The sequence below is a fragment of the Saimiri boliviensis genome, chromosome 2, assembly GCF_048565385.1.
Source record: "Saimiri boliviensis isolate mSaiBol1 chromosome 2, mSaiBol1.pri, whole genome shotgun sequence".
In the NCBI taxonomy this organism is placed as follows: domain Eukaryota; kingdom Metazoa; phylum Chordata; class Mammalia; order Primates; family Cebidae; genus Saimiri; species Saimiri boliviensis.
Genome location: NC_133450.1, coordinates 190,002,661 through 190,025,730, shown reverse-complemented (window position 1 = coordinate 190,025,730; position 23,070 = coordinate 190,002,661). Strand labels below are relative to the sequence as shown.

The window sequence follows — 23,070 nt, the reverse complement described above, 5'->3', positions numbered from 1 at the left end:
GCAGGCAGCGCGCTACGGAAAGCGTTGGCTGTTTCTGGCACGCTGAGGCCACCGTACGGCATCAAGAGTGAAGCAACCCGGCTAGCGGAGCCTCGCAGCCTGACAGGTGTGATGGGGTGGCCCTCTACCTGCTCCGCCGAGGCGGCTGGCGGCCGGGAGAAGTAGGCTGGCGACATCTGGCGGGCCGCGAGTCGCGGGCCGAGGGAGAAGTAGAGGGGCAGTGTCTCCCTCACGTGATCCGAACGGCGCCGAGCGCGTCGCGCTGCGCCCCCGCCCCGGGGTCGGTCACGGTCTGCGCCTGCGCGGGCCCCGGCTCGCTCGCCGTCCTCCGGGACGCCGGCGGCGATGGGTGAGTGAGGGGCGGGCGTGGGGAAGCACCGGGCCTCCCTCTTACGTGGTTGCAGGGAGGGGAAACGCGCCCAAGGGCCCGTCGTAGCAGCCGGCCGCCCTACGGGCCCACCCCCGTTTTCTGCGCGCCGGCTGCCCTGGCCTGGCCGCTGTGGGGCCCGCCCAGGCGGCGCGCGCGGAATCACTTCTGAGCCTCCTCGGCTCCCGGCTCTCCCGCCTACCGCGCGAGAGTGTCCGGCTTCTGGGCGACCTTTCTCCCGAAGGAGGCTGTGCCTTCACACGGGTTCGTCTTGGGCTGGGGAGGCACCTCCCTGGTACGCCGTAACCGCAGGGGCGGGGAGGAGCTGGGCTCTGCCTGCGCCTGGGGGAGAGCGGGGCTGGCACCGCACGAGGGTCCCTGCCTCCCGGGAGATTGGGGTCTCCTCACCTCTGGACCCCTGACTGTGGAGTGTCAGAGACGGAAAACGACTTAGTGATCTTGTTCAACCCCCTCCCCGCTTTTCACAGGTTGGGGAAGTGGACGCCTGGAGAACGGTAAGTTCAGCTGCGTAGCCTGACATTGCTTGTTCTGCGACACCATGTTGCATCGCGTTGTAGGAAGCTCACTTGTATAAGGATTTTCGGGGACGGTGGTGGTGGTGGTGGTGTTAGTCTCCATGCATTATTTGGTGTTAAGTTTAGCTAGATGGAGTATGTGAGCACCTCAACTTTCTGCATAATCTTTGCTTTGCACCTCACAGGTCTACCTAGCTGATCTTAATTCCCATCCTCTGTTTCTCACTGCTTGTAATCTGTGAAACAGAAGCCCTTGAAATGTATAGTGACCTTGCCATTTTGAGCCTCCTCTGCCCGTGCTTTGAAAGGATTCCGTAGGATCAAAAGGTGCTAGGACTCTTGAGGTCCCATAGTGGTTCAGAGCACAGCATACCGCTTTGCAACTGGAATCACCCTTAGCGCATCTCAAGGGAAAATAAATTAGGAGTTGACTTACCTGATCTCTCGTTCGGTAGATGAAAGCAAACACAGATTAGTGGATTTTAAAATCAGATATTGCTTTGTCTTTATAGTGGCAAGATAGTTTCATAACTAGGAGTAGACCCGGGCTGATCTTGTTCTGAATGCTGACTCAGACCTGCTGACTAGTGGAAATTCACATCCTTTGAGAATTGGAATCACCCTCTCCCCAGTTTTTGCAGAGACCTTTGTGCTGGGGTCATATCTGGATCATGCTTACCCATGTAGGCTGTAAATTAAGGTTTTAGATTTTACACAGTTTCCTCAGTCACAGAAGCTTGACACTTAATAGTTGCTTGAAAGTGAAGTTCATTAACTTTGCTTCCTTGTGATGCGTTAGATTGTTTTACATTGCAAACAAGTTTAAAGTTATGGTAAATAAATTTTGCAATAAATTGCAAAGAATTATCCACATTAATGAATAAAAATAAAAAGATCAGTTTAGCAAAGAAATTTAACCATGATCACAGTATAGGTAAACATGCAAAATTCTAAACTCCATTATCAAAGAATGCTGTACACATTATCCTTCTGTTGCTAAATTAAGAACCTATTCACACCATCCTGGTCTTTAGGATTAAATTAGAGAAAAAGCTTTAAATCTGTGAAGTCCGGGAGGGTTTCAGAACATTTTTTCCCCCATCTAGGCCTAGTTTTTAAATCTGAGAATCTCAATTTATAGTAATGTTCTTAAAATAGTTTGAGATGGTGGCCAATAAATGGTTAACTTCTGTTAGCTGTAGTTTTCTGCTTGTGTAGTAATAGTCCCCGTTCTCACACAGAGTCATAAAGTCACCTTTATTTGCAAAATTTCAGAAAGTAATACAAGTCCTATTCCAGGAAAAAAGTGAACGTGGACAAAATTTTTATTGTTGTTCAAGTTCACAAATAACTTGGCTTGTACCATCAAGGAGCATATGTAAACAACTTGTAGGTGGTGACTTTCGAATTAAAGATATTTTGTGTGCTCAATATGTAAAAATGGTTTTGACATTCATAAATTGTCACAATATCATGTAATATGTACATTAATCTGGATATTCTTGTTCATTTAACATTGTTCAATTCTGAAACTGAAGTACAAAGCATTACATAGGTACATAGGTATCAAGCATTTTTGTGCTAAGTTTTACTACTTAAACTATTGATTAATCTTAGTTTGTAAGCGTACTACCAAGAGTTTTTAACTCATACCTATCAGCTGAAATAGTAAAAAGTAAGGATATAGTAGACCAATAATCATCAAACTTAATAGCCTGACAAACTTCAGTGTCTAGAATATATTTTAAAGTTAATCATATTAAGCTCCAAACCTCAGTACATTAAGAAAGGGAGAGAAGAGAGGGAATGGATGATATTCTGGAACCGTTTTTTTTCCTTTTAATTCTATTTTTATTGTGAATAGCAACACAAAACTGACTTAATGACGATTTTGGGACACTTAGAAGCAAGAAGAGTTGAGATGAAATGCTAACTCTCTTAAAAAGTAGTAGTAAGGGTTTTGCTCAAAGGAAAGTACATAGCCTTAAACAGTCAGGTTAAGAAACAAAGAATTAGTCTGGGTGTGGTGGCTCACACCTGTAATTCTAGCACCTTGGGAGGCCAAGGCTGGTGGATCACCTGAGGTCAGGAGTTCAAGACCAATCTGGCCAACATGGTGAAACCCTGTCTCTTAAAAAAAGAAAGAAAGAAGGAATAAAAATAATTGTCTCACTTAAGAATTACAAGAAAATGGCTGGGCACGGTGGCTCACACCTGTAATCCCAGCTTTTTGGGAGGCTGAGGTGAGTGGTTCACCTGAGGTCAGGAGTTCAAGACCAGCCTGACCAACACAGAGAAACCCCATCTCTACGAAAAATACAAAATTAGCTGGGTGTGGTGGCACATGCCTGTAATCCCAGCTACTTGGGAGGCTGAGGCAGTAGAATTGCTTGAACCTGGGAGGTGGAGGTTGCAGTGAGCTGAGATCGCGCCACTGTACTCCAGCCTGGGTGACAGAGATCACACCACTGCATTCCAACCTGGGTGACAGAACAAGATCCCGTCTCAAAAAAAAAAAAAAAAAATAGTAAAATTGTTAATTCACAAGCTGCTTCTTTGCTAGAAGAGGAAAGGTTATAAATCAGATAAACTGATAACCCTGCTCAAAAAAAAGTGAACGTAAGTACACAGGTTAGAAATAATTTTTTTTTTTTTTTTTTGAGACAGAGTTTCGCTCTTGTTACCCAGGCTGGAGTGCAATGGCGTGATCTCGTCTCACCGCAACCTCTGCCTCCTAGGCTCAGGCAATTCTCCTGCCTCAGCCTCCTGAGTAGCTGGGATTACAGGCACGCACAAACATGCCCAGCTAATTGTTTGTATTTTTAGTAGAGACGGGGTTTCACCATGTTGACCAGGATGGTCTCGATCTCTTGACCTTGTGATCCACCCGCCTCGGCCTCCCAAAGTGCTGGGATTACAGGCTTGAGCCACCGCGTCCGGCCAGAAATAATTTTTTAAAACAGCAAGTGTTGGATGGGGGCAGTAGCTTGTAATCCCAGCACTTTGGGAAGCCAAGGCAGGCAGATCTCTTGAGCCCAGAAGTTCAAGACCAGCCGAGGTAATATAGTGAAGCCCTCTCTGCACGAAAAAAATGCTTTTTAAAAGTTAGCCAACCATGGGCTGGGCGCGGTCGCTAAAGCCTGTAATCCCAGCACTTTGGGAGGCCAAGGCGGGTGGATCACGAGGTCAAGAGATCGAGACCATCCTGGTCAACATGGTGAAACCTCATCTCTACTAAAAATAAAAAAAATCATTTGGGCATGGTGGCCCGTGCCTGTAATCCCAGCTACTCCAGTGGCTGAGGCAGGAGAATTGCCTGAACCCAGGAGGCGGAGGTTGCGGTGAGCCGAGATCGCGCCATTGCACTCCAACCTGGGTAACAAGAGTGAAACACAGTCTCAAAAAGAAAGTTAGCCAACCATGGTGGCATGTGCCTGTGGTCCTAACTACTCAGGAGACTGAGGCCCCAGGGGGCCCAGGCTGCAGTGAGCCATGATCATACCACCGTACTCCAGTCTGGGTAACAGAGCAAGACCCTGTCTTTTTTGTTGTTGATGTTGATAGAGAGTCTCACTCTGTCACCCAGGCTGGAGTAGGCTCACTACAAGCTCCGCCTCTTGGGTTCAAGCAATTCTTCTGCCCCAGTCTCCCAAGTATCTGAGACTACAGGCACGTGCTGGCATGCCTGACTAATGTTTTGTATTTTCAGTGGAGATGGGGTTTCACCGTGTTAGCCAGCATGATCTCAACCTCCTCACCTCATGATCTGCCCACCTCAGCCTCACAGAGTGCAGATTGCAGGGGTGTGCCACCGCGCCCATCCAAGACCCTGTCTCTTTTTTTTTTTTTTTTTTTTTGAGACAGAGTTTTGCTCTTGTTACCCAGGCTGGAGTGCAATTGTGCGATCTCGGCTCACCGCAACCTGGGTTCAGGCAATTCTTCTGCCTCAGCCTCCTGAGTAGCTGGGATTACAGGCATGCGCCACCATGCCCAGCTAATTTTTTGTATTTTTTAGTAGAGACGGGGTTTCACCATGTTGACCAAGATGGTCTCGATCACTTGACCTTGTGATCCACCCGCCTTGGCCTCCCAAAGTGCTGGGATTACAGGCTTGAGCCACCACGCCCGGCCGACCCTGTCTCTTAAAATTAAAATAGGCTACACGCAGTAGCTCATGCCTGTAATCCCAACACTTGAGCCCAGGAGTTTGAGACCACCCTGGACAACATAGTGAGATCCTGTCTCTACAAAAAAAAAAAACAAACCATATAAATTAAACCAGAATTCTTTTTTTTTTTTTTTTTTTTTAAGGAAGTCCATTTATCAAAATTGACTCCAGAAGAGAGAACATAACAGAACAAAAACAATGGAAGAAATTGGGAACATTATCAAAAAGCTATCATCCTGCCAAACTCCAGGCTCAGATGGTATTACAGGTAAATTCTTTTTTAAACTTCAAGGAACAGATAATTTTATAAGATTTAAATTGTTATACAGTATAATGATGGGGAAATCACATATTCTTTTTACAAAGCCAGTGGAACATTAACACTGACACTTGATGTGAAGATAGAATTAAAACTAAAAACTTACCTGAGTGTCATGGCTTATGCCCATAATCCCAACACTTTGGGAGGCTGAGGTGGGGGGATTGCTTGAGCCAAGGAGTTCCAGACCAGCCTGGCCAACACAAAGAAACCCTGTCTCTGCAAAAAAGTGAAAAACTAGCCAGGCATGTGGCGCACATGTGTGGTCCCAGCTGGGAGGATTTCTTGAGTCTGGGAGGTTGAGGCTGCAGTGAGCCATGATTGTACCACTACACTCCAGCCTAGGTGACAGAGTGAGACCCTGTCTTGCCAAAAAAAAAAAAAATGACATGATCTGTATGAACAGTAATAAGACATTTTAAAATATAAGCAAATGGAAATTAGCAGTATACTAAAAGAATATTTCACCACAGCTAAGTAGCATTTATCCTCATATTGCAAAGGTGAGTAATCATCAAGAAATATGCTAACGTAATACACCAAACAGATACTTCAGAAAAGAGTAATAATAATAATAATAGCTTGTCCTTGTTGAGTACATGCTGTACACTAGACTGCTCTCCCACATGCTTTCTATGGTATTAGCTCAGTTGATTGAGCTAGTCTATGAGGTAGTTAACAGTCGTGTTTTATAAAGAAAATAAACTATAGATTGACAAGTCAAAGGTCACACAGTACATGTGTGGTGGAGCTAGGATTTAAACCCAGGTAATTAGTAGGTTCCAGAGGCTGTACTCTTAAATATTACACTGACTCTATCTCCAGTGTTTGTATGATCATCTCAGAAGCTTCCTAAAAGCATTTGACCAAAGTTTAAGTTAGACTCTTGAGTTATTGGGGTGGGAAGGTGTGGAAGTGATTGAACTTCAGTACAAGAAGAAGAAGTGTATATTTCCGTCCCATGTTTGAAAATTTTCTTTTTTTTTTTTTTTTTTTTTTTTTTTTTGAGACGGAGTTTCACTCTTGTTACCCAGGCTGGAGTGCAATGGCGTGATCTCGGCTCACCGCAACCTCCGCCTCCTGGGTTCAGGCAATTCTCCCGTCTCAGCCTCCTGAGTAGCTGGGATTACAGGCACACGCCACCATGCCCAGCTAATTTTTTGTATTTTTAGTAGAGACGGGGTTTCACAATGTTGACCAGGATGGTCTCGATCTCTCGACCTCGTGATCCACCCGCCTCGGCCTCCCAAAGTGCTGGGATTACAGGCTTGAGCCACCGCGCCCGGCCCATGTTTGAAAATTTTCTACGAGACCCTTACCAGTTGACTAGAAAAATGGAATCCATTTTTATTTTTTATTTTGTTTATTTTTGAGATGGAGTCTTGCTCTGTCACCCAGGTTGGAGTGCAGTGGTGCAATCTCAGCTCACTGCAACCTTGCTTCCTGGGTTCAGGTGATTTTCCTGCCTCAGCCTCCTGAGTAGCTGGGATTACAGGCACGCGCCATCACAGCTGGCTAATTCTTGTATTTTTAGTACAGATAAAGTTTTGCCGTGTTGGCCAGGCTGGTCTTGAACTCCTGACCTCAAGTGATCTGCCTGCCTTGGTCTCCCAAAAAGCGCTGGGATTATAGGTATAAGCTACCACGCCCAGCCTGGAATCCATTTTTAATGGGGAGCACAATTTCATAGTTAATAGTTGGGGGCACGGCCAGGTGCAGTGGCTCAAGCCTGTAATCCCAGCACTTTGGGAGGCCGAGGCGGGTGGATCACAAGGTCAAGAGATCGAGACCATCCTGGTCAACATGGTGAAACCCCATCTCTACTAAAAATACAAAAAATTAGCTAGGCATGGTGGCGCATGCCTGTAATCCCAGCTACTCAGGAGGCTGAGGCAGGAGAATTGCCTGAACCCAGGAGGCAGAGGTTGCGGTGAGCCGAGATCGTGCCATTGCACTCCAGCCTGGGGAACAAGAGTGAAACTCCGTCTCAAAAAAAGAAAAAAAAAATAGTTGGGGGCAGGAGCTTAAGTTATAGTTGCAGCTATACTAATTCTTTGAATATAGATTGAAGTCTTGGGGTTTTTGGCATAATTTGTGAGATAAAATTATGTGATGGGCCTCCTTAATGTTTACAGTACAGTCATACGGTTGGGCAAGGATAGATGATAAACGGAGGAGGGATACTTGAGTGGGAGTAAGTCTTATATGGCTCAGCTGATAAGTGATCATTTTTGTGTCTTGATGATTTGTTTCCCTGTGTAAACTTGAAAACTGCTAGGACTTGGATTATAAAAACTCAGATGACAAGAACTTCCTGTTTAAAGCAAAAAGCCAGCTTAATGGTAATCTCTAGGAGAGTTCCCACAAGTGTCAAGAAAAATATAAGAACTATAATTTTATATATATGTAATTATATAAAGATTATAATTATAATTTATTATAATCTTATTGTAATTTAATTTTGTTCAGGAAGTATTTGTCAGTTCAATAAGAAGAATTATACATATTATAAAAGAGAAGGCAAAATTGTTTGCAAATGGTCTTTTATATTGTAGAAACAAACAAATTCACCAAAAAACTGAGACATAGTAAGGATTCAGTAAATTAGCTAGTTCTAACCTTAATACCCAAGAATTGTTAGTTTTTTTCTTATGCAAACAAAACCAGTTAGAAAATTGGTGGAAGTAAACAGCCTATAAATAATAATAATCAGGCAGGGTGAAGTGGCTCATGCCTATGATCTCAGCACTTTGGGAGGCTGAATGGGAGGATAGCTTGAGCCCAAAAGTTCAAGACCAGCCTGGGCAACATAGTAAAACCCCATCTCAAAAAGAAAAATATTAAAAAATTTAAAACAAAATTTTAAGTATATTGTAAGTGCATCTATATTGTAAGTATAGATGTAATACTTAGATGTAAAATACTTAGGTGTAAGAAATAATCAAGATCTATTTGAAGAAAATTTTAATGCTTTAAGGTTTGCAAAAAGTTCTAAGTAAGGCAGGGTGCGGTGGCTCACACTTGTAATCCCAGCACTTTGGGAGGCTAAGGCGAGTGGTTTGCTCTAGGTCAGGAGTTTGAGACCAGCCTGACCAATACGATGAAACCCCATTTCTACTAAAAATACAAAAATTAGCCAGGCGTGGTGGCATGCGCCTGTAATCCCAGCTACTCAGGAGACTGAGATCGGAGAATTGCTTGAACCTGGGAGGCAGAGGTTGCAGTGAGCCAATATCACACCATTGCACGCCAGCCTGGCCAACAAGAGCGAAACTCTGTCTCAAAAAACAAAAAGAAAAGAAAAAATGTTGTAAGTAAATTGGAAGATACCAAGTTCTTACAAAGTCAAGATTCAATTTCGAAAAGATGAATTAAGATAGCTCTTGTCGTGTCCTGTCTGTCATTTCCTCCAGACAGCTAGTTAATGACCTCCTGCTGTACGGGGCCTTGATACCTTCCCTGATTGCATTTATCTCCCTATAGTCTAATAATTTGCATGTCTTACCTCCCCTGACATAGGTACCTGACATACATACGCTGTTTAATTTTTACTCTTTTCATCTAAATACCACTACAAGTTCAAAATTAATACTATTCTGAACCTTAAATATTTATTTATTTATTTATTTATTTATTTATTTGAGATGGAGCTTCTCTCTTGTCACCCAGGCGGGAGTGCAGTGGTATAGTCTCAGCTCACTGCAGCCTCCGCCTCCTGGGTTCAAGTGATTCTCTTGCCTCAGGCTCCTGACTAGCTGGGACTACAGGCATGCACCACCATGCCAGACTAATTTTTGTATTTTTATAGAGATGGGGTTTCGCCATGTTGGCCAGGCTGGTTTCAAACTCCTGACTTCAAGTGATCTGCCCACCTCGGCCTCCCAAAGTGCTGGGATTATAGGCATGAGCCACTGTGCCTGGCCACCCAGCCTATTTTTAATAACTATATGTCTCATCCTGTGGATACATCTTCCACCGTAAAACATCAACAGGATTTTAGGGAAGAATACACTGACTTTTACCTGAGAAAAATTAGAGGGCCAGGAGAATTGTAACAATTCTCTATAGAGGGGGAAGGCCCTACTAGATGATGAAACATATTTTGATGCTGCAATAGGTTAAAATAGGCTAGTACTAGAGAAGAAATGCTAGGATTTTTGTGGAAAAGAATGGAGTGCAGAAATCAATACAAACGTGCATGCGTATTTAGATTATGCTGCAACTGATGAAAACAGAGTTCATTAATCAGTGATGTTGGCAGTCTCTTATCTTTGCCTCACTTTTTATACTGATATTCCTGAAAGATTACAGTGTAGGTGATAAATGAAACCATAAAAATTATGGAAGGGCCTGTAATCCCAGCACTTTGGGAGGCTGAGACAGGCAGGTCACTTGAGGCCAGAGGTTTGAGACCAGCCTGGCCAATGTAGCAAAACCTTGTCTCTACTTAGAATATAAAGATTAGCTGGGCATGGTCGCACAGCTACTTTGGAGGCTGAGGCAGAAGAATCACTTGAACTGGAAAAGCAGAGGTTGCAGCAAGCCAAGATCATGCCACTGTACTCCATCCTAGGTGATAGAGTGAGACTCTCTCAAAAAAAAAGTTGTGAAAGGAAGCCTGGATTATTTGGAGTAGTGAAGACCTTCTAAGGAGAACATGAAATCTAGAAGTTGAAATATATTTAATATCAAATTCAAGAACTTCAGTGAATAAAATGTTAAAGACATGGAAAAATTATTTGCCATAATTTGACTAATAACTAGATTGATTTTCTTCATATTCAAAACATATTTTACAAACCAATAAGACAACCAAAGCACCAGCAGAAAAATGAGCAACATAAGCTGAGGCATGAGGATTGCTTGAGGCTAGGCGTTTGAGACAAGCCTGGCTAATGTAACAAGATCCCTTCTCTATTAAAAAAAAAAAGTAAAAAGAAAAATTAGCCAAATGTGGTGGTACTGTATGCCTGTAGTTCCAAGTACCCAGGAGGTTGAGGCAGGAGGATCATTTGAACCTAGGAGTTTGAGGTTACAGTAAACCATGATTGTGCCACTGCATTCTAGCCTAGGCAACAGAATTAGACCCTGTCTCAAAAAAAAAAAAGTTTTGGGGGCCACAGCTGGAGGATCATCTGGTCAAGAGATTGAGACCATTCTGGGCAACATGGTGAAACCCCATCTCTACTAAAAAATAGAAAAATTAGCTGGGTGTGGTGGCATGCACCTGTAGTCCCAGCTACCCAGGAGTCTGAGGCAGGAGAATTGCTTGAACCTGGGAGGCGGAGGTTGCAGTGAGCTGAGTTTGCGCCACTGCACTCCAGCCTGGTGCCTGGCAACAGAGTGAGACTCTGACTAAAAAAAAAGAAGGTTTGAATGGCAAAGCAATTCACATGGCATAGGTACAAGGTTGCCCATTGCTGTGTTATGTAAAGGCAAAATAGAAAAAAATAATATAGAGGCATAGTTCTACTGTAAAGACACATGCACATCCGTGTTCACTGCAGCACTGTTTACAATAGCAAAGACATGGAATCAACCTAAATGACCATCAGTAGTACACGGGATCAAGAAAATGTGGTACATATAGTACGTGGAATACTATGCAGTCATAAAAAGAATAAGATTATGTCTTTTTTTTTTTTTTTTTTTGGAGACGGAGTTTCGCTCTCTTTACCCAGGCTGGAGTGCAATGGCGCGATCTCGGCTCACCGCAACCTCCGCCTCCTGGGTTCAAGCAATTCTCCTGCCTCAGCCTCCTGAGTAGCTGGGATTACAGGCACGTGCCATCATGCCCAGCTAATTTTTTGTATTTTTAGTAGAGACGGGGTTTCACCATGTTGACCAGGATGGTCTCGATCTCTCGACCTCGTGATCCACCCGCCTCGGCCTCCCAAAGTGCTGGGATTACAGGCTTGAGCCACTGCGCCTGGCAAGATTATGTCTTTTGCAGGAATGTGGATGGAGCTGGAAGTCATTATTCTTAGCAGACTAACTCAGGAACAGAAAACCAAATATTAGCAGACTAACTCAGGAACAGAAAACCAAATACTACATGTTCTCAATTATGAATGGGAGCTAAATGATGTGACCTCATGGACCCATAGAGGGGAACAGCACACACTGGGGCCTATAGGAGGGTCAAGGGTGGGAGGAGGGAGAGGATCAGGAAGAATAATTAATAGGTGCCAAACTTAATACTTAGGTGATGAAATAATCTGTACAACAAACCCCATGACAGAAATTTATCTACCTAACAGACCTGCCCATGTACCTTTGAACTTAAATTTTTTAAAGGCTGGACTGGTAGTTCGTGCCTATAATCCCAGCACTTTGGGAGGCCAGGAGTTCAAGACCAGCCCAGCCAATATGGTGAAATCCCATCTCTGCTAAAAATAAAATAACTAGCCAGGCATGGTGGCAGGCGCCTGTAATTTCAGCTACTAAGAAGGCTGAGGCAGGATAATTGCTTGAACCTGTGAGGAGCAGGTTGCAGTGAGCTGAGATCGCGCCACTGCACTCCAGCCTGGATGACTAAGCAAGACCCTGCCTCAAAAAAAAAACCAAAAAATGTTAAAAGAAAAAAAAAAAGTGGGGACAGGGGCACAGGTTTATTCAGACCTTTCCTCTAGACAGTTCTGGAAGATCCTGGGGTTAAAAACCTGTATCTTTTACATACACACTCACACACTTGGCAAGCTGAATTGTCTACAGGTTTTTCCAAACTTTAATAATACAAAACAAAACCATAAAAAAGAAAAAAAAGCAGTCATAAATAGGAGACAGAATAAATTGTATATAGTGCAGTCATTTCATAGAGTACTGTGCAACCTCTAATATCTCTTTGCTGATACTAGATTTCAAAATGCACTGTTATACACCCTACTCTTTTCACTTAGTTTGTGTGTGTGTGTGTGTGTGTGTGTGTGTTTTAAATGAGTAGGTTGGAAGAAGGCAGGGAGAAGGGGGTGGGGTGAGTGTGGACAGAGTCAGGTTGCTTGCTGCAGGGCCCCTTGCATTAGTTCAGGTGAGGTGAGACCCGAGTAGGCTGGTGAGCCTGGAGGAGAGACTCTCTGTGTATTTAGTTGATTTCCAGCTTTTTTTCTCTATTCACTTAGGTAATACACATTTATTTTTTGAATTTTTATTTAAGTGATTTTTTTTGTTGTTACTGGATCTACAAACAGCCCAACTCCAAGGAATCTGGGATCTCTCAATGGAGCATACAGGTGACTTCATAATCTAACTGCATTAGTACCCACCAAAATTCGAAGTAATTCCTCTGTTTAAATTGCAGCAAAACAAATTTTCAGAGCAGGTTTCTTCAACTGAACAAAATATATTGGACCTTAGAGGTAGTATGGCTCTCCTGATCAGGGAGGGGACAGTGAAAGGTTTTACCTCTGACACTGCCCAGCTCTCTGGATACGACCAGGTGACTTTGAGTGAGGAGAAGTTTCCTGACTCCTCGTGTTACCCTCATATTACCTTCCTTAGGATAGACTTTGGGCCTGCAGTGACATTAGTCCTAACTTGCTCTCAGTTAAGAAGAGTTCATCTTTTCTAATAGAAACATGACGGCAAAGCAGCTCAAACTTCAAAGAGTCATCGGGCCATAGATTGTACAGATGTTTACATTTTCTTAATAATAGTCTATATTCTTCAAAAAGGACACGCAGATCTTGGTGTAACATACTTAAGTAAAATAGTTTATTTCATCTGCTTTACAAGAGAAAGAAAAGAATGTTGGCCAGGCACAGTGGCTTTTACCTGTAATCCCAGCACCTTGAGAGGCTGAGGTGAGTGGATCACTTCAGCCCAGAAGCTCGAGACCAGCCTGAGCAATGTGGTGAAACCTGTTTCTACAAAAAATACAAAATTAGACCAGGCGTGGTGGCTCATGCCTATAATCCCAGCACTTTGGGAGGCGGATCAGCTGAGGTCAGGAGTTCAAGACCGGCCTGGCCAACATGGTGAAACTATGTCTACTAAAAATAGAAAAAACTAGCCAGGCATGGTGGTGTGCACCTGTAATCCCAGCTGCTCAGGAGGCTGAGGCAGCAGAATCATTTGAACATGCAGGGCATACACAAGTAACCTCCAAGAATGTGGTGACACTGCTCCTTTGGCCCAAGACCTGTGCCTTAGCCTGTGCCGCTCCATTGGCTAAAATGTGTTTCACAGTTATGTGCATAGTGACACTTAAACTCAGCCTTCAGAGCGGAGCCCAGGGGTCCTGTTCTGCCCTTCATTCCCTCCAGACAGCTGATTAATGACCTTCTGCTATATGGAACCTTGATACCTTCCTTGACTTATCATCTTCTTATAGTCTAATTATTTGCATGTCTTACCTCCCCTGACATAGGTACCTGACATACATATACTATTTAATTTTCACTTTCCATTTACCACTAAAAATTTAAAATTCATACTATACTGAACCTTAAATGCTTATGTTTATTAAGTATATGGCTCATCCTGTGGATACCTCTTCACTTGGACATTGTATCCTTTACTGTTGAGCAATTTTTATTCAGTATTTGCTGTTAAAAGCCTTGCTGTGACTATATTATGGCTGAATCTTTGTGTACATGTTGTGTGAATTATTTTCTTAATCTATAATCTTAGAAGGAAAATTATGGTTGTGTGTTTGTGTTCATATTCATTACATATCGGTGGCTCCGGCACATATATGCTCCTTAGGAACCAGTGTTTCTGATTCTTTCTGTGCCTCAGCTCTATGCTTTTTTACTTTGAGAGTAGTCACGGTTCTCTTTAACATCTTTTGTCCTAAATGTTTAGCAGTTCACTACAGCATGTGTGTAGTATGAGGAAGAAAAAAAACATAAGGAACTTGGCAATTTTTTGTTCTAAGTCAAATACCTAGACATTTTTTCGTTGTTTTTATTATTTCTCATAGAAACCCTTAAATATGGTTTGGATTGCTTCTACCTCTTAGCTGTTGTGAATAGTACTTGTGTGAACATGGGTGTGCAAAGTCTTTGAGACTTTGTTTCAGTTATTTTGGTTATATCCCCAGAATTAGGATTGTTGGATTGTATGTTTTGTTTTACAAAAAAAAGGGTATTACTGTCACCCAGGCTGGAACACAGTGACATGAACACAGCTCACTGCAACCTCAACTTCCTGGGCTCAAGAGGTCCTTCTGCCTCCACCTTCCCAGTAGCTGGGACTGCAGGTACATGCCACCATGCCTAGCTAATTTATTTTTATTTTTGTAGAGACAGGGTCTCACTGTGTTGTCCAGGCTGTTCACAAATTCCTGGGGACTGCAGGTGCATGCCACCATGCCTAGCTAATTTATTTTTATTTTTGTAGAGACAGGGTCTCACTGTGTTGTCCAGGCTTTTCACAAATTCCTGGGGTCATGCGATCCTCCCGCCTTGGTCTTCCAAAGTGCTGAGATTACAGGCGTGAGCCACTGCACCTGACTACTATTTTTAATTTTTAAATTATTGTTATTATTTTTAGAAACAAGAGTCTTGCTCTGTTGCCCAGGCTGGACTGCAGTGGTGCAATCATGGTTCACTGCAGCCTTGACCTCCCTAGCTTAACTGATCCTACCACCTCAGCATCCCACGTAGTTGGGGCTACAGGCATGTGCTACTATGCCCAGGTAATTTTTAAATTTTTTGTAGGCATGGGATCTCTTTTATGTTGCCCACACTTGTCTCAAACTCCTGGATTCAAAAGATCCTCTCACCTTAGCCTCCCAAAGTGCTGGGATTACAGGTATGAGCCACCATGCCTGGCCATCTCTTACTGTTAAGGAATTAAAATCCAATTTTAAAATATTTAGCCTGATACGCACGCACACACGTATATACATACGTATACACATACATATATATACACACATATGTATCTATATATATTTCTATTATATCTAAGATATAATACAAATAAAGGTGATTTCCAAGACCAGCACTGGAAGGTAGGAATTGTTCTGAATGACCCAACTATTTGGTTCTGGACTCTCTCAGGGAGGCAGAACGGGAATCAGGTTTAGATGACTGGCAAGGAAAGATCTTGCATTTTACAGAAGCAAGTGTATTATAGGGGCAGAACTTTGGCTAGTTCCACTCAGCTCAGCCTATGTGTGCAGGCTTCAAATCATTTTCAGCACTATCTGGTATAGCTACCTCTTATCACAGGGCAGCCTCACATAGTCATTGCCATCTGTGATATGGTAGCAGGGATATGAACCCTGGAATTGGTCAGACTTCTTTTCAAAATGCTCAGCCGACCAGTTACTAGCTGTGCCTTGAACAAAAGAAAATACTGGTTTTATTCATTTGTAAAACTGGAAAAATAATACTTTATGGAGTTGTTTTGAGCATGGTACATACCTTCAGGCCTTCCTTGCCCTGCTCGTCCCACATCTCCACCTTCCACGATGCATGTTGAGTGTCCCTTACCTGTGTTCCCACATGGATAGTTATCAGAGAAGCTGTCACATTGGTGTAATTGTTCACCTTGGCAAATTCTATTAGTTTGTAAGTTCCTTATCTTTGAATCTCTAGCAACTTAGCAGAGGACCTAGTTCATAGCAGGTACCAAAGAAGTGTAAATATGAATAGAATGAATGCATGTCTTGCTATAGAATGTGCGTCTATTTCAGCAGGATAATATACCGTCATGTAGTGTAGTCAGTACTTACAAACTAGTCTAGTGCCTCTCAAAATTTTTTGGTGTTAGAACTCCTTTACACTCTTAAAAAAATTACTGTGGTCCCCAAACAGCCTGTGTTTATATGGACTCATATTCCAGGTCTTTAGGAATTTAAAATAATAATTTTAAGGTGATGATAAACACATGTTAACACATTTCCATGAAAAATAACTATTCATGTCCCCCATTTTTTTCTAATGATTTTACAGTCATTAGAAAATATCTTGCCGGGCGCGGTGGCTCAAGCCTGTAATCCCAGCACTTTGGGAGGCCGAGGCGGGTGGATCACGAGGTCGAGAGATCGAGACCATCCTGGTCAACGTGGTGAAACCCCGTCTCTACTAAAAATACAAAAAAATTAGCTGGGCATGGTGGCACGTGCCTGTAATCCCAGCTACTCAGGCGGCTGAGGCAGGAGAATTGCCTGAACCCAGGAGGCGGAGGTTGCGGTGAGCCGAGATCGCGCCATTGCACTCCAGCCTGGGTAACAAGAGCGAAACTCCGTCTCAAAAAAAAAAAAGGAAATATCTTAAAATTTTCTAAGCCTCTTCATATCTGACTTAAAAGACACATGAAGTTTCCTGTTTACTGCAGTCTGTTGTGATACATCGTTTTGATTAAAGTATATGCAAAAAATCAAGCCTCACATAGATACATAGTTTGAAAAAGGAAAACCTCCTAGACTCCCAAAAGGATCTCAGGAACTTCCAGGGGTCTTTTGAAAGTGCTTTAAGAATCACTGATCTAGCCTGAAAAGGAAAATGTGGTGTCCAGATATTAGAGGATGGATTAGGGAGAAATTCCATGTATTTAGCTCTCTATAAAAACGGGTTTACCCGTTGTCATTTATTATTTGTAGGTTAAAAAAAGTCCTTCATGAAAAAGAAAGCTCTTAAGCAACATGATGGATTCAGAAGCTCATGAAAAGAGACCACCAATACTAACATCTTCAAAACAAGATATGTCACCTCATATTACAAATGTTGGTGAAATGAAGCATTACTTGTGTGGCTGCTGTGCAGCCTTCAACAACGTCGCAATCACATTTCCCATTCAGAAGGTCCTCTTTCGACAGCAGCTATATGGCATCAAAACCCGGGATGCAATACTTCAGTTGAGAAGGGATGGGTTTCGAAACCTGTATCGTGGAATTCTTCCCCCATTGATGCAGAAGACAACTACACTTGCACTTATGTTTGGTCTGTATGAGGATTTATCCTGCCTTCTCCACAAGCATGTCAGTGCTCCAGAGTTTGCAACTCGCAGCGTGGCGGCAGTGCTTGCAGGGACAACAGAAGCAATTTTCACTCCACTGGAAAGAGTTCAGACATTGCTTCAAGACCACAAGCATCATGACAAATTTACCAACACTTACCAGGCTTTCAAGGCACTGAAATGTCATGGAATTGGAGAGTATTATCGAGGCTTGGTGCCCATTCTTTTCCGGAATGGACTCAGCAATGTCTTTTTTTTCGGCCTCCGAGGTCCCATTAAGGAGCATCTGCCTACTGCAACGACTCACAGTGCTCATTTGGTCAATGATTTTATCTGTGGAGGTCTGTTGGGTGCCATGTTGGGATTCTTGTTTTTTCCAATTAATGTTGTAAAAACTCGCATACAGTCTCAGATTGGTGGGGAATTTCAGTCTTTCCCCAAGGTTTTCCAAAAAATCTGGCTGGAAAGAGACAGAAAACTGATAAATCTTTTCAGAGGTGCCCATCTGAATTATCATCGGTCCCTTATCTCCTGGGGCATAATCAATGCAACTTATGAGTTTTTGTTAAAGGTTATATGAAAACACCACCAGTTAAGTGCCATTTTTCAACTGAACAGACCTTCTAAGAAGAATGTAGTTTGGCCTCTTTCTTACTTGGCCAAATACAAGTTGGTGTCGTAACTCCAGGCCACATTGAGTTATGGGCAAAACTGTTTTCCTTAAGCATCAACAAAACAGAATGAAAGGTTCCAATAGGAAAATATGGGGAGTTTTGTTTGTTTTGTTTTTTATCATTACCTAAGAGCTTTAGGCTAATTGCCTGGTAAATAGCTGTCCATCTGATGGACTTTGACAGGAAATCTAATCCTCAAGATAGGATTCTTTTCTTCAGATCAGTCTTGAAATCTTCTGCATTGAAACATAAGTGTTTGTAACCGGCCAGAGAGAAGGTCCTCAGGGGCCAGGGGCTTCTCAGGCTTACTTTCTTACTCCATTGCTTGCTTCTCGACCCTCAGGAGCAGCTGTAGAGGGTAGTCTTCAGTAAGCTCAAGCATATGACAAAGGAGCAGAACAGAGCAGAAAAGCAGCTTATTAAGTATAGGCTTTTCATGGTAAACTGCTTGTATTCATTTTGAAACTAAGCATCTATTGGATAGTCATTATACTATTTCTATTTAGATAGGGTAGATCAAGGAGCTATGAAAGTTTGCATTTTGCTTTCCGGTTTAAAAGTTTTCTGTTTGATTTTGACTGTGACCTTTAACCTTTCCAAAATATCCTTATGTTAATTTCACTTATTTCATTGCCAAAAGATGAAGGGACTTAAATTTTGTTATAAGTGTTCCATCCTGTTAAGAAGTTTTCATATTAATTGTGTAGAGATAAAATTCTGTTTAGCTTCGTTTCTTTGAATTATTGGTGCCGTCTCAGCAAAGGTCTGTGGTTATTTTCCCTCTTAAGTAGGAGCTGGTCATATTCAAGCATCCTGTTCTCTTAAAACTCTCCTTTAAAAAATAAACACTTCCGGCCAGACGCGGTGGCTCAAGCCTGTAATCCCAGCACTTTGGGAGGCCGAGGTGGGTGGATCACAAGGTCGAGAGATCGAGACCAACCTGGTCAACATGGTGAAACCCCGTCTCTACTAAAAATACAAAAAATTAGCTGGGCATGGTGGTGCGTGCCTGTAATCCCAGCTACTCAGGAGGCTGAGGCAGGAGAATTGCCTGAACCCAGGAGGCGGAGGTTGCGGTGAGCCGAGATCGCGCCATTGCACTCCAGCCTGGGTAACAAGAGTGAAACTCCATCTCAAAAAAATAAAAAATAAAAAAATAAACACTTCCATAACATTTTGTTTTGGATGTCTGTCAATGCAATCCCACTTTTCCTCCCTGGTTTCTAAATGTTACAGAGTGGGGAAAAGGCTCAAGATCGTTTTCATTACACAGTGTTGGCTGTCTTTTATTTTATTCTTGGAAATAGAGACTTCATTAGGGTTTTGAGGTTTTGGGAGCCCAGTTTTACCATTGTGTCAGTAAAAGATAGTTTGAGAGCATATGATCTAAATAAACATATTTGAAGGGTTAGTTTGAATTTTAAAAGTAGATAATAGCCAAATAGCATTCTTATCCCTTAACAGATGAAAATTTCTTTGTCAAAGGAATTGGAAAGTGTGAAAATATTTTCCAGATAAAGCAAAATGATTCATATGCCACTCCAACTGACTAATAAAATATAAGAGACAGACTGAAAAAGTGGATTATGAATTCTAACACCATTTCTGTCAATATGTAGTTAAAGATTGATTTCCAGCATCTGACATGATGGTAGGTTTCATGTTAACCAGTTTTTCTTCTTTCTGGGTGATTGCATGTGAGTATGTGCACATACTGACCAAAATAAAATCAGGGCCTCAACTTGGTAGTTTACTGAAAGTTTCTGGGCAAATAGTTCATAAAAGCTGTTTACCTCTAAATGCAGTGTGGCTGGTTAAAAGCAGTGAACATCTTTCTTCCAGCTGTAAAGAATGAAGCATATTAAGTGTTAGCCAGGCAGTAATGAAGCTAAGTAGCCATACGGCAGCTCTGTCTGACAATGTTGTGCTGGATATTGCAGTTTACTTTAAGGTGCAGATGTAAGCATTTAAAAAAACAATAATTTGGCACCAAATAAATATGAGTAGCGTCCTTTGGCCTATTAGAGTCAGGATTTGAAGGGAGTCGAGTTTGAGAAATGAATGAATAAAGATGCCTTGGTGCCTGACTCCCTCATTCCTGTATGTGACTCTTCGCACTCACAGGTGTGTCCAGCAACTCCGCACAGGGCAGGTGGTTAAGCCTGGGGTTCTAGCTTGGCCCTGGGAATAGACACCGTTGAGCCTTTGGTTTTGTTGGGCTTCCTTTTGTCTTTACACTCCATACAAGTGCTAGAAATCTAAGTTCTAAAGCACTTTTGTGAAATACAAGCTAAGTGAGAATTCTAAGGAAAATGCTTTTTTTAGTGCTGTCTCAAATAAGTGGCGTTTAAAACAATTACTAATAAATATTTTTAATGGTTTTAACTCGGTATTTTTTTTTTATTTCTTTGTCACTCTTTACAGCTTTTGAAGACCAAACTGCAAATACATGACCAGGGATGGTTTTGTGTTGTCCAGTAGATTTCTTAAATTTGACAAAAAATTCAACAGAACTTGTAACCGACAGCTTTGTCTGAACTTGAAGTCAAAATATGTTGTTAATAAGAGATTCTAACTATTGTTTTTACCTTCAGTGTGAACTAGCATGGTAGCAATTTTGAAAAGGCAGGCCGGTGCGGTGGCTCATGCCTGTAATCCCAGCACTTTGGGAAGCTGAGGTGGGCGGATCGCTTGAGGTCAGGAGTTGGAGACCAACCTGGCCAACATGGCAAAACCCTGTCTCTACTAAAAATACAAAAAATTAGCCAGGCGCAGTGGCACATGCCTGTGATCCCAGCTACTCGGGAGGCTGAGGTGGGAGAATTCCTTGAACCCAGGAGGTGGAGGTTGCAGTGAGCTGAGATCATGCCACTCCACTCCAGCCTGAGCTATAGACCGAGACTTAGTCTCAAAAAAAAAAAAAAGAAAAAAAATGTGAAAAGGCAAACATAATTGAATATCTGAAAGCTTTAAAAGTGGCCTGTTACATATGTGGCACAAATGGCTCATGAGCGCAGGACACTTACGGTCTTGTGTCCTATACTTCATGTTTCATGCCACCAGAAATGTTTTGAATTCTGTATTCAACACACTTAGAGTGGTATGAGCCCTCAGGACTGCACCACAGAGTAAACACACCTTTATATGGTGGCAAATATGTGTGTCTTTCTTGTTTCATTTGTGGTTGGGGACAAAATCCAAATAATTGATACTCAACAAAATTGGCTGTATAATCACCGGCTATATTGTGAACTGTGCAATAAAACAGAATCGTGTGTATATACTTACCTTCGGATACCTGAAATTCCTAAGCTCAGTTACAATGTAATACTCAATATAAGGCTGTGCAAACAACATATAAGGGAATAATGGTGGTTGACGGGGATCTAGAGGGCTTTGAGTGAAGCCAGTCAGGTTTAAGTAACACTGGTTTAGGGTCGATGAAGTCGAGTGAGGGGTATGCAATCATGAAATGAAGGGTGGATAGGAGATGACGAAGAAAGGGTAAGCACTCAAACTTCGTTTCTTTTAAATTAAAATATTTCTTATGTGCAAATGCATATCAAAGACTTGAACAGGCATTCTCTTGAAATCGGGGAATTTTTAGTTTTTAATGCTGTCTTTGTTTAATATTAAATATGTGTTGCCTGATGGCTCCCAAATGGTGTGGGAGTCTCTAAATGTTCCTCTGAAAGGTTCATTATTAAGTTGTTAAGCGCACAATGCTATTTTTGTTTGATAGTTTGAGTTTTATGATCATGTGAGTGTAAATGAAATCTGTTAAATGTTTCAGAATTAACCTTTTTTTTTTTTTTGATAATTTGGAATAAAGTTTGTTTTTTAAGCCCCTCTTTTTGGTCTCCTCTTATGGTTGAGTAGTTCCTTATTACTAGCATGTTCCTTTTCTGTGGTATTAATAATCTGTTAGTCCTTTTATTCAGAAAACATTTAGCACACTACCTTGACTTTTAGCAACTTAACCTGGGGATGTTGCAAGTAAAACATTCCTTTGTTTATCTATCTTACTTGTTCAAGAGGGATTTCATGTAAGTTTTATTTTCCAGGTGGCTTAACTGCAAAGCTTTTTTTTTTTTTTTTTTTTTTGGCAGGGTCTCTGTTGCTCGGGCTGGAGTGCAGTGGCCTGACCATGGCTCACTGTAGCCTCGACTTCCTGGGCTCAAGTGATCCTTCTGCCTCAGCCTCCTGAGTAGCTGTGGCTACAGGCACGTGCCACCATGCTCAGCTAATGTTTGTAGAGATGGTGTTTCACCATGTTGCCCAGGCTAGTCTTGAACTCCTGGGCTCAAGCAATCTGCCCTCCTTGGCCTCTCAAAGGGCTGGGATTACAGGCATGAGCCACTGTGCCCATCTGCATTTTATTTCTTAAAGGTCTTCCTCATATGTTATAAACTTCCCTACTGAATATAAACTTCCTTGATTTAGCTTATCAGTACTTTCTGTTGTAATAGAGTAGCCTCATGTAATGTTTACTCCCAAGTTAAATGGTCTGGATGTTTGTGCTTTTTACAGTTTTTTAAAATACCTACTTTTGCCTTCAGAGCTGCTCCTTTCTGTTGTGGCTTATTGGTTAAGAGAATGTGAAGTTTTAGCCATGTTGAGGTTGCCTGATAAGAACAGCAAAGTAAAGGAGCAGTTGCTTCTAAAAGTCCTGTTTGCAATTGAAATCCATCATAAAGAGAAAGTGCAATATCCTGAACTTGTAAAGTTGGAATTGATTTTTAAAATGGTGTATAATAATCACATCATCTGATGAAATGTTTTAACCCACCTCTAGCAGCCATTGTAGAGTTCTAGACCTCCAGAGTGAGGAATAGGCCTGACCAGGAAGAGCCCTGGGGAATCTCCGCATAGCCACAGAGCACTCCCAATCCCTGAGCAGCTGACTCCCATCTTAGATCTATTTATCTGAAGTTTCCAACTAGGGAATTTTTTCTCCAAAAGAGCATAGCTAATTTTAAAGTAGAAATTGAAGGTAAAATAGGATTTATCTCAGTTCTCATTTCCCATCAATCTATTCTTCATATCATCAATAATTTTTTTTTTTTTTTTTTTTTTTTGAGACATGGTCTTACTCTGTC

General features: G+C 42.1%; 1 protein-coding gene across 3 annotated transcripts; it reads left to right on the top strand.

Annotated features, from left to right (window-relative positions):
* Positions 1 to 267: 267 nt before the first annotated feature.
* On the top strand, positions 268 to 21,824 carry SLC25A51 (solute carrier family 25 member 51). 3 transcript variants are annotated; one of them, XM_039474694.2, is made up of 4 exons: positions 268 to 349; positions 856 to 882; positions 5,215 to 5,339; positions 16,942 to 21,824. In XM_039474694.2, exon 4 carries the CDS (start codon positions 16,984 to 16,986, stop codon positions 17,875 to 17,877), a length of 894 nt encoding a protein of 297 aa, XP_039330628.1. In that variant the 5' UTR covers positions 268 to 349; positions 856 to 882; positions 5,215 to 5,339; positions 16,942 to 16,983; the 3' UTR covers positions 17,878 to 21,824. The 3 variants fall into 3 exon arrangements, with proteins under 3 accessions (XP_039330628.1, XP_003940112.1, XP_074251167.1); XM_074395066.1 differs by lacking the exon at positions 268 to 349 and adding an exon at positions 416 to 631; XM_003940063.3 differs by lacking the exon at positions 856 to 882 and having other exon boundaries at positions 270 to 349.
* The last annotated feature ends 1,246 nt before the right edge of the window (positions 21,825 to 23,070 follow it).

Coding starts and splice junctions, on each gene's coding strand:
- SLC25A51 (XM_039474694.2), top strand. CDS start 16,984: ATGATGGATTCAGAAGCTCATGAAAAGAGACCACCAATACTAACATCT.